This window comes from Primulina huaijiensis, chromosome 18 (genome assembly GCF_012295235.1).
Source record: "Primulina huaijiensis isolate GDHJ02 chromosome 18, ASM1229523v2, whole genome shotgun sequence".
NCBI lineage: Eukaryota > Viridiplantae > Streptophyta > Magnoliopsida > Lamiales > Gesneriaceae > Primulina > Primulina huaijiensis.
The window spans coordinates 5,095,561-5,112,409 of record NC_133323.1 but is presented as its reverse complement, the minus strand read 5'-3'; the positions used below and the strand labels follow the sequence as shown (position 1 = coordinate 5,112,409).

The window sequence follows — 16,849 nt, the reverse complement described above, 5'->3', positions numbered from 1 at the left end:
TAAGTCTAGAATATGTGTATATTATGTATTATTCAATGTGTCTCGGATATAATAAATATATATAATCTGAGCAGTATTCGGCTCACCACAAAAAACTTAATTTAGTTAGATTTCTACACATAACATGAATTATATCAATTTATTTTAATATTTTGAAACTCATAATTTATCAGATCAACTTATTAAATTTTTATTAGATGGCTGTGCGTAAGATTTATAAACTATGCGAGCCCCGAAATATTTCCGACAATGGTTATCATTCCAAATAATCCAAGGAAAGGTAAAAAGATGTTATACAAATTTTGCAAGAAACAAGGAAAGGAAACCGAACAAGATATTCCATTTCTCTCAATTTTTCAACTTTCGGATTTTATATGTTGTAAAAATATGCTTCCTGAAAAAATATTATATACTTATTTAAAATGTATATAGTATCGAAATTTTAAGTTCTTTTTATCTTTTAATTAACATATTAATCGGATTGGATTTCTGAATCCGTTTGCGTGTGATTTATATACAAACGAGTTAATTTTTTCGAGCACGTGTTATATGTTCATCAATGTTTATGTAAAATAAATATATTTTATAATAGTTATTTGGTTTGAATTTCATTTCATTGCCTTTTTTTTATTTAAGTCTCATACGCTCATTAATTGTTATTTTATTTTATAATTGTTATTTTTCGTCTTTATTAATTTATAAAATAAAATATGTCGCATTTGATATATTTATTATTTATATGTAACTGAAAGAATATCATTATAAATAAATAAAAATTCCGATATACAACCGAAAGATAGTGATTGCGGAGTTTTTCGTAATTAAAAAAAAAATGAAACCAAAATATTTATCATTCTTTTACTGATTTTATTTATATTTGATTTTGTCTGAGTTTTTCCTTAAAACAATCGAAGTAATTTTGTTTTACTATAATTTTATTTATTATTTATGTTGTTTACCTGGTACCAAAAGAGTGCTGCCGTAGCACACGGCCACAGCAATTGAGCCTGGTGGTCTTCCGACATTTTTGATTGCTGCTTTCCGAAATCAAGAGAGTCAAGAAAAACGAGAAGGAAACGGGAAACTGAGTGAAGAAGCCATGTCTCTGGGGTATGCTGAGAAGCTTTCTTATATAGAAGATGTGGGCAACGTCGGAATGGACGAGTTCTTTGACCCACCGCATGTCTTGCAAGAGAAAGTACGTGTTATTTCCTCTTTTTCTTTGTATCATTTTGTTTTTCGGGGGTTCTGGTTTTTAATTTTTCTTGACTATAATTGCCACTGTTGTCGGTTGTGGCTCTTACGATCCTTCTTTTTAGCGTTAGCATTAGCATTGCTTTAATTAGTCGTGTAGATCTTCTTCCCCTGTATGTGGGCTAACTTCTTTCCGTCATATGCTTAATCTGAGTCTCTGAAACTGTTGTGTCCTGTTCATGGGTGAGATCTGATTTCTGGTCTTTGGTTTCATAGATAATACTCGTGCTAAAATTTCATATATGAACCGATGGTGGGCCTAGAAGTTTGTTTCAGAGATCTTATTTCTTTCTTGTGTACTTGGGGAGCTAAAGATCAAATGCAGTTGATGAACTGCATGGATTGTAAATTGGATGAAATGTTGTCTCTGTAAAGAAACAGCATTTTATTAAAAAAATAATTTGGTGTTTGATTTGGATTCTTTAATTTTAAACAAGCTAGTACCCTAAAAAAGACGAAGCAAGAAGAGTGTACATAAATATATAACTATTTTAAAAAATATATACAAGCTCTGCTCGATAAAGATGTTTTTTAAACTATTGCTCATGTATCCAAAACTTTTTTTCTCCTTTCCTTTTTGGAAATACTCAGTATATTCAAACTTGATAGAGGTTTTACTTATGAGAGCCTTGCATTTCTTGAATAACATGACGATGATGTTTTGTTCCCTGTTTTGAGTTCTTAAAATGCTGAAGTTTATGTTCCCATTTGCAGATTGAACGGCTTGCCGTGATGATACAAAAGGTTTGTCTGTAATGTTTTCGTTTGTTGTCCACTTTGCTTCTTTGGATTAAAATCTCGATCCTCCTATATTCGTGCAGAGCAAGCACTTAGTTGTATTTACAGGAGCAGGGATATCTACCTCATGTGGCATACCTGACTTTCGTGGCCCCAAGGGCATATGGACTCTTCAGGTAATGTTTGTAAATATGGCAGCCTTTTGTCATGTTAAAAAATCGTTGTGCCATGATTTAACGAGTGCAGAGCCTTTTTATTAATCCTATCGTATATTTCTAAATCTGTTGTTTGAAACTTCCAACACAAGGAAATAGTATCAAATATGGCCAAATCCAAATTTAAGTGTAATTCACACCGAAAAATAATCAATCCAATGATTCTACAAATCAGTCGGTTCCGGTCTCCGGTTAGGTTCACTGGTTCATGGATAGATCACGAATGAAATGGCACTCTTTCACTTGTCTCTTTTTCCCTTTGACTTGTGTAGGATGAGTATGAGTTTTCATAACATGATTAGCTCAAATAAATTTTTTCTGGATGGAAAGATTTAGAGGCATACTGATGGATGCCAGACCTTCTCTCTCTCGTCTTTCCTCAACAGAGACTTTTAGTTAGCATCCAAAGCATCTCAATATCTTATATGTCTTTTTTTCCTTTCATTATCATGGAATGGTACATGACACAGGTTCAAAATCTTTACACTTGGAAATAGTAGATTTGCTTATAACATGAGTGTGAGAAAGGGAAATTTCCAGAAAGAATCAGCGATCACCTTACCTGGAACATAATTTTACTTAAAAATATATTTTGAATTCAGTGCTTGTTAAAATTCTTCAGATGGAAAAAATTTAACCAATCCATTGACCATTTACTCAGCCAGTTTAATATAGGATGATATTTGACAATCTCTCATAGGAGCACATAACCATACTCCACACTTGAGTTTGTGGACTGCAACCTAGCTTATTTCTAGTAATCATTTTATCTGACATCTTATAGAATGTACAAAGATTAACATTGTTTTATGTATATTGTCTTTAAATTCGATTAAAACATGACTGCAGCTTTTTCTGATTGACTTCCACTGGTTCACAGCGCCAAGGCAAAGCCTTACCGGAAGCTTCTCTACCTTTCCATCGTGCAACCCCAAGCATAACTCATATGGCATTGGTTGAACTAGAGAAGGCTGGTATTCTGAAGTTCCTTATCAGCCAGGTAGTGCATCCTTCTTCACAAAAGAGCAATGCTGCATATCACATTATTAATATGCAGCCCTCTTTCAGTGACTCTTAAATAATTGCGATTTTATATTCAATGGTGCTCTGCTTTTGAAATTTTCCTCAATTCAATTTTCTTCAGAGTATTTTATAACTTAACGTGCACATTTTATGCCTTGATACCCATCATTTTATCGTTTTTGACTCAGTCTTTGTTTGTTCCCTTGTTTGAATATGCTAGAACGTTGATGGCCTTCATCTTCGTTCTGGAATATCACGGGGAAAGCTCGCTGAATTACATGGAAATTCATTTATGGAACTTTGCTCGTCATGTGGAGCTGAGTAAGCCTTGCAATTATTTTTCATTATATTTGATATGGTGTCACTTTATAGATATTGTCCTTTTGGTATACTTAGAATGTTATCTCTGAAGTTTGGTCATTGCTTATGCTTAATGACTATTTCCTGTGAAGATATTTTAGGGACTTCGAAATTGAGACAATTGGATTGAAAGAAACTGGACGCCGTTGCTCCAAGGCAAGCTGCGGCTCAAAATTGAGGGACACTGTTCTTGATTGGGAGGTACTGGTTTTTGGTTGGGAAAGTTCTTTAATTAAAAGTATGGCCGGGCCGTAAACGAACCTAATCGAGCCAAATATGACAAAAATTTAAGGCTCAAATTCGGCTCGAATTAATTCTATCCGAGTTCGAATTTTATTTGAAGCTCGAAAATTTTAAAATTTTTGACTTCAATTCGGTTCGAATTAATGCTCGAGTTCGAGTTTGAGCTCGGCTCGAAAGATTTGAACATATTTGAGTTCGGCTCGAATTTGATAAGCTCGAATACAAATCAAATATTTTTTGAGCCAGCTGGAAAAGCTCGCAAACCGGGTCAGTTTTACACCCCTAATTCAAAGGTCTTCGTGAGCATAAACATGTTATTTCTGATTATTCAAAATTTGTTTCGTTTCAATGGAGTCTCATAAGAGGAAATCTTGAGAGTTTTGTTTTTAGCAAAAAATTTAAATCATGGAACATGTGTAAAAGAAAGAGCATAAGAAATGTTCAGAATTCTTCTTTAAAACTTCAAATTCTCAGGTTCAAGTCAAATATTTTAAATTAAGCCTTATTTGGGTGGTGGGACATTGTTTACAATTTGAGCTAGTTATGACACCCTATAGTGTAATGTTGCAATACTCTATGCATATTGCAAGTGTCAGCACCTGCATTTAAGTTGGGTACATGATACACATATTCAAGAGGGTGCTTCACATGATGCACTAACTCGTAGTTATTTTCAAAGCAATAAGAATGTTTTCTTGATCGCTCATTATGAATTTATGCATCACCCATATATGGGTAGTTGATTAGTGATATCATGAAAATGAGTCTTGTTGGTTCTTTCTAGGAGTGAAGAAGAATTTGTTCTAAGAAGTTCTAAAATCATCATGGAAACATCCTACAAATTCTTGGAGAGTTGTAATATGTTCTTGAACCATAGGAGATGGTAGATATTGTCTGAACACTATAGTTTTGTTTGGAAAAGATAAGCTTTTAGAGCTTGAAATTGGTTTTGGTCAATTAGTAAGGTTAACAGAGATCTAAAATTAGTTAACTTAAAGGAAAGGAACATGTAAATGTTTTATAGTAAACGTAAGAGTTTCCTTGCTTTTCTGAGAGAGGTTATGAGCTCTCAACATTAGGGATGACAATGGGTCGAGTATGGGGTAGGTCTACTAGGACCCGAGACCCAACCCATTAAAAAATATGAAGGACTAGAGATGTCAATGGGGCGGGTATGACTAAACCCAAGACCCGCCCCATGAAGACCCGGTCCATGAAGAAAACTTGGACCCATTACCCACCCCACCCCGGTTAAATATTCTTCGGACCCGTCCCACCCCAAATACGAAACGGGGCCGGGTAGACCCGTGAGACCCGAATTTTTTTAAAATAAAAACAATAATCTTCTTCTCATATGACGGAATTATTAAACAGACAAGCCTCTAAGTACAACACAATAGAAAAATAATTCATGTCTTCGTCCACACTTAATAATAACAAACAAAGTATTTTCATGACATAATGAATTACATAAAAAAAGTTGTTGGATTAAGCCTACTAAGATGAGGACCAACTATTCTTCTATTATTCCTAAAAGCAGATTCAGATGCAACAGTTGACATAGGAATAGCTAAGACCGTTATGGTTGAGGTAGGCTACTAAAAAAATGAAAATTAATAAAACTAAAACCCTAGAGTATTCATATCCACATACATGGGACAGGTATGAGGCGGGTATTATAAGACCCATGACCCGCCCCATACCCAGATAGGTCTGAAAAATTAGACCCGAGACCCGCCCCATGATCCATTTAGTATGCTCAAACCCGTCCCATACGGGGTGGGTCCATTGCGGGTCTGAGTAAAACCCGGACCCATTGACATCCCTATGAAGGACCCATACCCGCTCGACCCGTTAAAACTTAAACGCGTATTTGACCTGACCTATACCCGAAGTCTAACTTACACTATATTTGGTATCTCTAATTTTTAATTAATATAATGATAACAAAAAATGAACAAAGTAGTTCAAGTTAAGAATCTTGTTAGAAAATCAACTCAATCAGATTAATTACTCATCACATTCTTCTTGACATTTTTTCTCATCGTCAAACATTGTAGGTAATGTTGATAATTTTTACTCTTTATAAATAAACAAAATAAATGATACAAAATTTGTTAAATAAAATAGCTTGCTATATTATTAATTTATTATAAAGGTAGAATTAAAAGTAAATTTACCATTTGCATCATTCAGAACTTTACAAATATAAAAACATACAGATATAATGCTTAAAATCCTATCGGGTCAAACACGGTTATGGGTCGGGTCCTATAAGACCCGTTACCAGCAAGGACCCAAAATTTAATACACATACCCGACCCGATACTTGTTTTTTTCCATACTCGTACCCGCCCCAAACAGATCAGGTACCGGTTAGACCCGGACCCATTGTCATCCCTACTCGACATCTTATTTTTGGAGTTCAAAGCTATGTTCATTGAAATTTTACCCAGTTCCATACTCTACAAAACGTTTTTAGATTTGTAAGCTTATTGTCAGAATTAAAGATCCAAAAACCCTTGTTTTAACATTGTGCTGAAGTACTTTTTAAAGCACACAATTGTGATATGAATGACAACCAATACAGGATCCAGATTTAATAGTTCAAAAGGGAGCACTAGCTGCAGTTATGTGTTGGCATTATCCAAAGACGAGATATAGTCATTACCTAATTATTTATATTTTACATTCCAGGATGCTTTGCCACCGAAGGAGATGGATCCTGCAGAGAAGCACTGCAAAATTGCTGATGTCGTATTATGTTTGGGAACAAGGTATATTTGCTGAAGCCTGAGTGTTAATGTGTCTGTATTCTCTTTCATTTCAGAATGATGCTCTTTTCAATATCTTAAAAGATATTCTTGACATCTCTTTAAAGTATTTGATGTGTTTTCTAATTATATACTAAACAGAATATTTATTCTTCAACGGTTCAAATACTCAACAATTTTTACTGATATTGGATTTTGACTACTATATGATTGATAGTGTCTGCAGTCTTTGATCGAGTTCTTTTCCTGTTTCTTTCTGTACAACAATGTTTTCTTTTTATTATATGGAAGTTGTATAGTCTGTATCCAATTATATCTTTTGTGAGCTATGTTGTTTTCTACAGTTTGCAGATTACTCCGGCATGTAATCTGCCCTTAAAGTGTCTCAAGGGCGGGGGAAAGATTGCAATCGTTAATCTTCAGGTAAACTGCTTTCTACAGCCATCTATGACATAGCTTGTTAACAAGCTTCGTCGTACTGATTTTGAAGTTCCATGTCATGAAAGAACAAATTAATGTGCTTTAAGACTTGTACATGTTATCTTGCACATAAGATGAGATTCATTTCATCTTGGATAAAAGTCTCTGCATTTTTTGAATTTACAGAAAACCCCGAAAGATAAGAAAGCAAATTTGGTGATCCATGGATATGTAGACAAGGTGAATTTTTGTCCTGCCAATTTTATTTTCTTGTTCGAGTTAATCCTTTAAGAGAACACTTTGAATACCTTTCAATTAAACTAATTGTCATTGGTAAAAGTGGTGTATGTGGAGAATAAATGAATATAAAAGAGCTACAGCACTTAGATAACTCAATGGAAATTCTAAGTTTGAAGTAATTATGTCTTGCAACATTTCCTTCCCTTAAATTGCCTTGTAATTTCTCTCTCCATGCTAACTGCATCACTTTTTTCATACAAATATGTATCAATTCTTTTACATCAATCGGTGGAACTGGTGGCTAAAATCTCCTTAAACAGGTGATTACAGGGGTTATGAACATTCTCGATATGTGTATCCCACCATTTGTTAGGATTGATCTTTTACAGATCATTTTGACTCAGGCCTTAAGTTTAGGTAATTTCTCTTAAATTATGCCGATTCTTCTTCTCCTTATATGTCTCTGCTCTAAATTCGTTAAGAATACATTCAAGTTTGTTTTATATAGCTTTAACATGCATTACAAGTCGATCCCATTGCACCTGGGCCTGTTTACATGGTATCCTAGTTTTCTTTAGTCAAAAAAGTTTTTCCTTGAGATAACTGATGTAAAGAATAAATGCACTTTCATTTCGTGGGGTATCTGGAGTTTAAAGAAATCTACAGTTTGCATTTTCATATGCTTCTTATCTGTGGATAATACAGAACAATGCTAACCACTTTACCCCAACATCTACCATAAGAGCCCGCGTAGAAGTATCTTCATCTGATTCTTTATTTCTCTATGATGCTTTTATTGGAAATTAAAAAAATTTAACTCCTAGCTGACTGATGGTTTCGCACATATTTTATGGTTGGTTGTTTTTTGATAGCACACTTTATATTTTAGATAAAAAATATTGGAACTGGACCCTCAGAATAGCAAGTGTGCATGGGACACAAGCTCCGATACCTTTTGTCAAATCTGTTGAGGTGAGCGAGTTCTATGTTATGTTTCCCCAAATCCATAAATGTTTTGCACAGCGTGAAATACCTTAATTTGCGACCTAATAAGAGAGAAACAATCCATGTCATATCATTCTTTTAAAATGAGCAAAATGTTTTTGCTGGTTCAGACCTTCATGTTTAATGATTCCATTCAGTCATTTAGAGTTTTTTGCTGATGTGCTTTCTAAATCTAGAATTTAAGCCCCCTCTCGTCTATTTTGGATTCCACTGGATTTTATGTTCCCCTAATAGGGGTTTTGATCTAGTAGTATTTAATTGGTATTAGGTTCTGTAATTTTCTGGTTATCCTCGGGGCTGTCATTAACTGTGGTGCTCGAATTGCAGGTCTCCTTTTCGGAAAGTTTAAATATGAAGGCAGCAATTCTACATGAAAAACCTCTTCAGCTTAAAAGGTACCTCCTTTGTTTTACATGTGCCGTGTTCTGTAATTAGCATGGTTTTAGATTGTATTGGACCAAATAATCTTGTGGTATCACTGTTTCTATGGCATCTAATATACGGAATTTATTCTAGTGGTACCAGGAGGAGCCAGTTAACTTCTATGTTTTTTTATAGTGATATTAAATTCAGAATTCTTTATGTCCTACCGGATTTATCAGGAGAACTGTGAAGGCCACAAAACCTTTTGATATTATTTTGAACCTGAACTTAAGCTCTGGTTGCAAGTGTTCATATGTGGAACTCAAGATCCCGGTTGACTTTGAGGTGAGAATGCTTTTTTTATTGATCTTGTAACTATTTATTCTTTTGTTTTGATTATTACCTTTCTGCACTAAAACGATGCCGTGACTGATGACTCGTGGAGCTTTCGGCTGTGGTTTTGAAGCTGGTTGTTGGGTGGAGGGTATTATTTTTAGAAAAAAATTCATTTTAATTTTTAAAAAAACTCGAGGGATCATCCCTTACTGGTTTTTAGATTGATCCAGTGTAATATTAGCAAAACTTTGTGGTCACTATATTACGTTCAATCTCTGCTGTGCTTATACACATCAAATATTTTCTTCAGATCCCAACAGAAATGTTAAACGAAGACAAGGATTCCCTCATTCATAACCTAAAACACAAAGCCATCGAAGATCAATGTTGTGGGCAGACAACGGTGGTCGAGAGACAAATCGTTTTAGTCCCCAAAAGTAACATTATTGTCCATGCAATCGTCACAAACATAACTGAGTATGGAAGTTCTTCAGAGGCTACAGAATCATCTTCTATTACAAATGGCTCGCTTAAAAGGAGAGATGGATACAAATTCGACTGTGGGATATCATGGAAACGTACAAAGGCGCGAAAGCATCATCATAGGCATAGATAGCAAGGTGAATTGGACATTGGTTTTGCTTTGTATATATCTGCAGTATGGTTTGGTAGAATTGGGATATTTCTTTTATGTCTTTATCTTCTTACTAGTTTTTCTACTAGATATGAAGTTCAAGTAATGGGTTCTGAGGGTATTTTTGGCAGATGGCACTCAGTCCTGATAGGTTACTGGAAAATCAGCTTTTGTAACCTTTTAAGACATTTGGAAATGCAAATGTCCAACGTTAAATTTGTATGTAAGTTGTATTTCAATCAAATAGTAGCCCACGTTGGGGTACCTATGAGGCAAAGAATTTCGTCCGCTAGTAAAGTGAGATTCTTTATAATTCCCCATATTTTGCAGTATATTTTGAACTTGAAAGTAAACTTTGTTCGGTTTGTTTAAGTTAATTGTATCATATCATGAGCTCGTTTATAAGAAATAATTGGTTTAAAAATAGTTATTCATCAAATAGTACTTTTTGAGAACAAAAGTAATTATGTGTTTGAATAGAATTGTGAAAAGAATTTTTTTAAGCACGTTAAACATATTGAGATTGAAACAGAAGCTCAAACCCACCACAAACACATATAAATACATATATTTATATTTTTAAAATATTTTCCCCATAAAACCTGCCTCAGCAGGAAACACCAGTTTCTGCCGAGAGATATTTCGTTTTTTTAGAAAAATACATTTGCTTAAAAAAGAAAATTTTTTATTCAATTGCACCTATAAAAATCACAAAATATATTTCTAAAAATTTAAAGAACCAAAACCTTTTACTTGGTTTAAACTTTAAATTTAAGGTGAAAAATATTATTGTAGTTTTTTGTTTTAAAAAACAAGATCATGGGATCTTTTCATTCCACAATATAGGCCAAAATCTATATGAATATATATCCTCATCATCATATTAATAATCTTGTATGTTCAAGAAGGAAATAAGTGAATGATAATTAAATCGCCAGGTACCGACGCGGATTCAATCCGTGTCTTCCATCATCTGTTGTTCAAAGTTCATACGAGCAGCTCTTCTCATGAAGCGAGCTCTTCCTCCGGGGGTACAGGATAAACGCCTTCCGCTCGTGTAGTGATTAAATACTTTTGTGTCCATCCTTTGAACTTCAGTAGGCAAATACTTATGGGAACCTTGAGGTCTGAAGATTGTGTAATAACATCTTGGCCATCAAAGAATTTCAGAGAGTATAGCCGGGAGTAAATCCAGAAAATTGAGGTAGGGGGGGCAGCTCAATTTCATGTCTATAGGGGATGGAAAGAGGAAGTCTAGAAAAAATTATACATAAATTTTCAAATTCTTTTTACGTGAGATCACCTCCCTCTGTATCCTCCCATATGTCTACCATTTTCCCCTAATAGCTCGCGCAGTGATATGCAATATGCTGCTCTGACAAAAAAAAGCACGTGCAAGCAAAATTACGACCATTTCATCTTAGGATCCAAGGAACCCAAATAATGAATCCATGTCCACTGACTACTGACCAATAACTCATCTAGATCGCAGAAGGCGAGCTGCAAAGGCTCCATCAAGTGAGTGTTTGACAGGATTGGACCCATAGAATCCATCTTCTGTAACAAAACTTGAAGGTACATATTTGTGCACTGGATCTACATAGAACTCCTGTGAATGAATGCACTATTTTCTGTTACGGTGTAGAAAGGAGATAAGGATTATAATTGATTAAAGCACCTGCAAATTATGTCATGGATCTCATATCACAGTATAAAATTAATAACCCGCATCTCTCTAAATTGTGAAAGAAACTAAACTGTTAAACTACTTGATGCATAAAGGGGAATGGTTACCGGATGTCTGAGAAGAAAAGCAGCCACTCTTTCTTCATTCTCCTTTGGATCAATTGAACAGGTGCTGTATACCAGTACTCCAGCAGGCTTCACCAAGCTGCAAGATGCAGAAAAATGAACACAGGCAATATAAGACGACTAAATTGCTTCAATAATACCATCCAAGCTGAGGTTCAAAATCCTACTTTCTCGATGAAAATAAATCTTCACAACGAAGATACTCAAAGCTCCACCTCAAATGACGAGATAAGAATAGTTATGCTATGATGTGTAAGCAAATGCTACTGCGAATTCTTCTATCGCAACATCTACGACATTTTCACAGTCATCATATAAAATGGAGTCGAGCAAATTCCTGTTGTTTTATATTCTTGCAGGTCCAATAGCAACAACTAGCAAGCTATATAAGTGAACAAAACAATTGTAACTTACGTGGAGGCTGAATCAAGAAGCTCATCCTGCAAAGTTTTAAGTTGTTCCATGTCTTCTAATCTCCTATTCCAACGCAAATCTGCTCTCTGCAAGAATCAAGAAATAAATATGGAAATTTCTCAGTCACAAAAAAAATCCACATAATGTACAAGACCAAAGTAGAAATATGAAGATTTAAAGATAAAAATTTAAAGAAAGTAGCACCTTGCAGAGAACACCCAATCCAGAACATGGAGCATCCAGCAAAACTTTATCAAATTTCAAACTATTACTGTCCTGAATAAATTGACACAACTGAAACTTAATTATTATTTAATTTTCTTTGCTTCAAAATGATACTGATAAAAGTAGTAAGAGAAATCCTTACAGAAAATTCACGCAGGTCAGCATGAATAGTAGTGACAACATTAATAACTTCATGCAATTTGGCTGTCTCTTTGAGGATTCTCAATCTGCCTTTGTTTATGTCAATAGCACATATGCTACCTGACAATAAAGCAAATCCTTTCAATATTTCATAGCTCCATTGCTAAAACAAATGGTCTTTACCATATACTGATGCTTTACTATATGGCGTGGTAATTTTTAGTTTTCAATTACCAAACGCACTTCGTTTTTACATTATACCAGAAATTTTTTAAGTGAGGCAAGTATATGTTTTGAGGACGAAAAAAGTACAGCAGGAAAGTATCATTTACCATATTGTAAAAGAGAAGTATCAAACGAAGAAAGACAAGATTTCAGGATTTTCTCAAGGGATGAATAAATAAACACATGACTTTCATTATTTTTATCAAGAATATGTTTCTTTTACCTTCCAGAAACTTGACAAATCATTATCTATCATTTAATTGACAAACCGCTAAGTTTTATTCCTCGAGGATCTACCTTGTCCTTTCAGATGTGAAGCCATGAAAAGTGTCTTTCCTCCAGGAGCAGCACAACAGTCAATAATATTCTCCCCAGGCTGTGGATCCACAACAGCAACCACTAAGCCTGCACCAAGAGTTCTCATTGGTGCACAGAGGAATAATGGGATATTCCAGGTTTAATGACAGAATTTACAGGAATTATAAGGCATAGTCCAACTACTAGAGAAACAAAGGTTTTTATTGAGAACTCGTACAAAATAAAATCTTTCCTAGCAAAACAAAATAAAGGAAGTAAAAGCACATAGGATAACTCTAACAGAAAGAGGCATTTATGTTCAGTATCAGCTAAATCTATAACTAAGTATTTGACAGTGGAGATTACCCGCACTCTCATCTTGGACTGAACAGAAACCATTTTTCAGCAATCCAGCTTGTAAGACAACCTACAAGAAGTAAATGTGAAATAATCACCACTGGTTAAGGGAACACAATAGCAAAAAACTGGGCAGGCATTAATATTTGTAAACGTTTGTCCTAATGATACATCTATACGTTTCTACTTTCTTTAGGAGTTATTAATCTTCTAAAACAGTAAAAAGATCAGTTGCAACCAAAATTGGCACAAAAAATTTCCAGAACCATTAGGGTGACAGCCCATCTCACAAATTGTTTATTAGGATATCAGGATTATGGTGTAAATTGTGAAAAGATAGCTAGAATTGCATCATCAATCCAAAAACCAAAAAAAAAACAGGAAAATCACATGCATGATGCAAGGATCTCACCTGCAATCCAGCTCTTATTCGGACAAAATCATCCAAGTGATGAGAGCTTTCATATGGAACCTAAAGTTCAGTAAAAAAGTGGGGAAAAGGTATCAGTTGCTGTGCTAATGCATATTACCGTCTCTCCAATCACTTGCACCTCACGGAATTAAAAGGTTATAAGGAAGCTATGATAAAAGAGAGGTTTGGTTAGCATAGACCCTGAGTGCGAAGAATTCCCATGGTAGTATGTCTACCTTGCTTGCTTTGTAGCATTTAAAGTTAACCATGACTAACAATATTCAGTAAAAAAAATCGACTAGGGAGTGCATGAGTGAGAGTCAGAAAACTCAGTGTTGATGACAAAGTTAAGCAACAACCTTCAACTCTTCGAGTTTTGTTACTAGATCAGCCCTTGTGAATCCTTTGCCCGTGTTTGCTCTGAATTTTTTATTAAAAGGATAGGGAGAAACATTCAATCTCCAGCTTTTGAGAAAACAAATAAGGTTTCAATAGGTTAAAAAAAGAAACCTGATGCTGAAACAAGGATCACTGTTATTCCATATCATTAACTTTATAGCCTCTTCAAGCCCAAAATAGTTCATCCATCGTCTCACCATCCACTGGAGAAGAATGCCAATGAAAATTTGGCACAAGGTATAAGAGAATCCTAAAAGAAAGAGTAAAATCACATAAAGCTAAATTTCTTTCAAAATCTACAGCTTGATTGCAATAACAAAAGTTCAAATGTGTCTAGCCAGGTTGCAGCATTTGGAATGACATCACTTAAAGCATAAACAAGACCAGAAAAACTAAAACAACGGTTACAAAAAATATATTTCTTAAATAATGGCAGGGTAGAGGTTCTAAGTTCTAACAAATATTTATTCAAGTTTACAGATATATGGACTAAGAACTTTTGAGACTTTCAAAGAGTGAAAGAACTGAAAAACATCAATACCACACAAAGTGAAATTTGTAGTCTTTACAGGCTGAGATGAGCACTATCAGAACAAAAAATGGCATTAATTTGTGAGTTGTGCTGTCTAATGCATAAGAAATTAAAAGATGAAAATCACAAACATACAACAGGATGAGAATGGATGGTGGCTAGGGCCCGTGCTTGCTGCCTATCATCACCATCAACTCTTGGTAAAGGGAGAGAGTTACTTTCCTGCACACACAAAAACAAGTTTAGAAGCAGTGAATGGAACTAAATGTTGACCGGGGAATAGTAACTGGCCAACCTTGAGCAAAACCAGCTTCCTCAGAACCGCATTCACCATGTTACCAGCACCAGTTCTAAGAGCAAATTTTGCAACCTTTACATTCTATCATATAACAAATTTTTAAGAGGAGAAATTTCCAATAGTATTGTGTAGATAAAAATATGGAAAACAAGAGAAAGTCCCATTTATGAAGCAACCACCAACCTCATCCACGACAGCATAAGGAGGCATTTCAAGCTTCACAATCTCGTAAAATCCAATTCGAAGAATCTAAAAAAATAAAATATGGAAGTTTGAAACTCTCTAAAACTAATTACATAATTTTTTGAAAATAAGACATCACATAATCCAAAACAAAAAAACAGCAGCGTGTACCTGCAATAGAAGAGGTTCCATGCTTCTGAAGGTTTTCTCATCATGACACATCGAAAGAATCAAATAGTCCAGATATCTTCTCCAACGAATGGTACCCCCAACAATATCTGTTACCTGAAAGTGATCATCAGATACAGACACAATGTAAAAACACCGAATGATTCCATCCAACATGTGATAAGAAGACAAGATTTAAATGGACAACCTTTCCAAGTTGAACATGAACACTTAATGCAAAAGGTTAAGTACATATCAAACCAGTCGAAGATCTCTGTCTTCCAAATCACGAGTACGGAAACCAAGAGTTCTTTCAACATATCCCATCTCATTATCCCCTGAGCCCTTGCCTTGCTCGTTCAACAGGTCAGCAAATGCACCACCGAGCTCAATGCGCATCAACCTCACAGCAGACACTACATAAGCAAGGAAACAAGGTAAACCTTGAAATATTTTCAATTTTAATTTAACAAGAATAAGCTTAATTTAATGTCAAATTTCTGTAACATCTGATATTCCAAAATAACTTTATGACCTATCTCCATCTGTGGTTACCAAGTGTAATACAAACACTACATGCTTAATCTAGATCCTGTTGGCTGCGCTCTTGCAATTTTGAGCTCGTACATAAAGAAAAAATGCGCGATAGCTCACCCCCAACTATGTAATGGATCCCTCAAACATGGGTAATCCATGTAATCACACACATATACGGAGTTTACAGTCTAATTAAAAAGTTCACTTTGTTTAACCAAATACATTGTTATTTCCTACACATACATGAACAATTAACATTAAGAACATTAAAAGAAGTCCTGCCTATGTACACACACCATAATAATTAAATACTAAATAGCATACCAGCTCTATGAGGCGACACTTCCAAATTTAGCTTCTTCGCATTGGAGACAGGATTAGAAGGACCTACAGCAATGCATGGCATAAGTTTAACCCCAACGAAAAACGAAAAATTGTCCAATTTTCATCATCACAAAATGAAACAAGACGAAAACATAAATTCCATCCGAAGAAATAAATTAAGATTGTTGGCCTCCCTGGTGAAAAAGAAACTCTATACCCGTCTTTCTTTTACTGGCAGAAGCTTCATCCAACTTGTCTCTTGAAATTCTTTCTTTGTTATGCTTCACCGCCGCCGCCGTAGTAGAAGAAAGTCCGGCGAATATAGAAGTATTCAAGACTCGCACTGAAAGTGAGTAACGCGTCACAATGGGGATTGAGCAGCGGGAAAGGGTTGGCCCCGCTTCCATTTTTAATCAGCTCTGTCGTTTCAACAGAAAATGAAAAAGCTAGGATATTTGGCCATCTAGCATCGGAGGAGATAATAATCACTTAACCTTCAAAACCATCAGACAACCGACAGTAATACTGCCTCTCTCAATAACAAGCAAGACATCCGACTACAGTGACCACAAGTGCGACAGTCTATCCCAATAACAAATAAGACGTATACGGCCATACCCGAATCTCTGTCTACAAACTCACGAGATTGAATATATATTGTGATTGTCGAAGATAGGAAAATATTATGGTGACTTATATGAAAAGATAAGATGCAAGCGTTTGTTTATCTTAGAAACAATGGAGTTCTATATTTAAAAAAAAAAAAAAAGCAAAAACTTGTATGAGACGGTTTCACGGTTCGTATTTTGTGAGACGTATCTCTTATTTAGGTCATCTATGAAAAAGTATTACTTTTTATGCTAAGAGTATTATTTTTTATTGTGAAATATCGATAGGGTTGACCCATCTCACAGATAAAG

The 16,849-nt window shown here is 35.0% G+C and overlaps 2 protein-coding genes across 7 annotated transcripts; one reads left to right on the top strand and one right to left on the bottom strand.

Moving 5' to 3' along the window:
• Positions 1-946: 946 nt before the first annotated feature.
• LOC140964871 (NAD-dependent protein deacetylase SRT1) lies at positions 947-9,927 on the top strand. 2 transcript variants are annotated; one of them, XM_073424843.1, is made up of 14 exons: positions 947-1,198; positions 1,969-1,998; positions 2,076-2,168; positions 3,088-3,207; positions 3,451-3,551; positions 3,692-3,791; positions 6,531-6,610; positions 6,952-7,030; positions 7,214-7,267; positions 7,588-7,684; positions 8,157-8,239; positions 8,600-8,667; positions 8,875-8,980; positions 9,282-9,927. In XM_073424843.1, exons 1-14 carry the CDS (start codon positions 1,100-1,102, stop codon positions 9,585-9,587), a joined length of 1,416 nt encoding a protein of 471 aa, XP_073280944.1. In that variant the 5' UTR covers positions 947-1,099; the 3' UTR covers positions 9,588-9,927. The 2 variants fall into 2 exon arrangements, with proteins under 2 accessions (XP_073280944.1, XP_073280943.1); XM_073424842.1 differs by having other exon boundaries at positions 3,683-3,791.
• A 929-nt stretch (positions 9,928-10,856) lies between these two features.
• LOC140965120 (uncharacterized) lies at positions 10,857-16,575 on the bottom strand. Of its 5 annotated transcripts, none has more exons than XM_073425183.1 (18): positions 16,548-16,575; positions 16,147-16,348; positions 15,930-15,992; positions 15,330-15,484; positions 15,072-15,185; positions 14,901-14,966; positions 14,715-14,798; positions 14,555-14,641; positions 13,999-14,090; positions 13,848-13,908; positions 13,489-13,548; positions 13,086-13,146; positions 12,720-12,827; positions 12,199-12,317; positions 12,036-12,107; positions 11,832-11,917; positions 11,400-11,496; positions 10,857-11,214 (listed from the first exon to the last, which is right to left on the bottom strand). In XM_073425183.1, exons 2-18 carry the CDS (start codon positions 16,334-16,336, stop codon positions 11,083-11,085), a joined length of 1,647 nt encoding a protein of 548 aa, XP_073281284.1. In that variant the 5' UTR covers positions 16,337-16,348; positions 16,548-16,575; the 3' UTR covers positions 10,857-11,082. The 5 variants fall into 5 exon arrangements, with proteins under 5 accessions (XP_073281284.1, XP_073281282.1, XP_073281285.1 ...); XM_073425181.1 differs by lacking the exon at positions 16,548-16,575 and adding an exon at positions 16,424-16,538; XM_073425185.1 differs by lacking the exon at positions 16,548-16,575 and adding an exon at positions 16,424-16,538 and having other exon boundaries at positions 11,181-11,283.
• Positions 16,576-16,849: the final 274 nt, after the last annotated feature.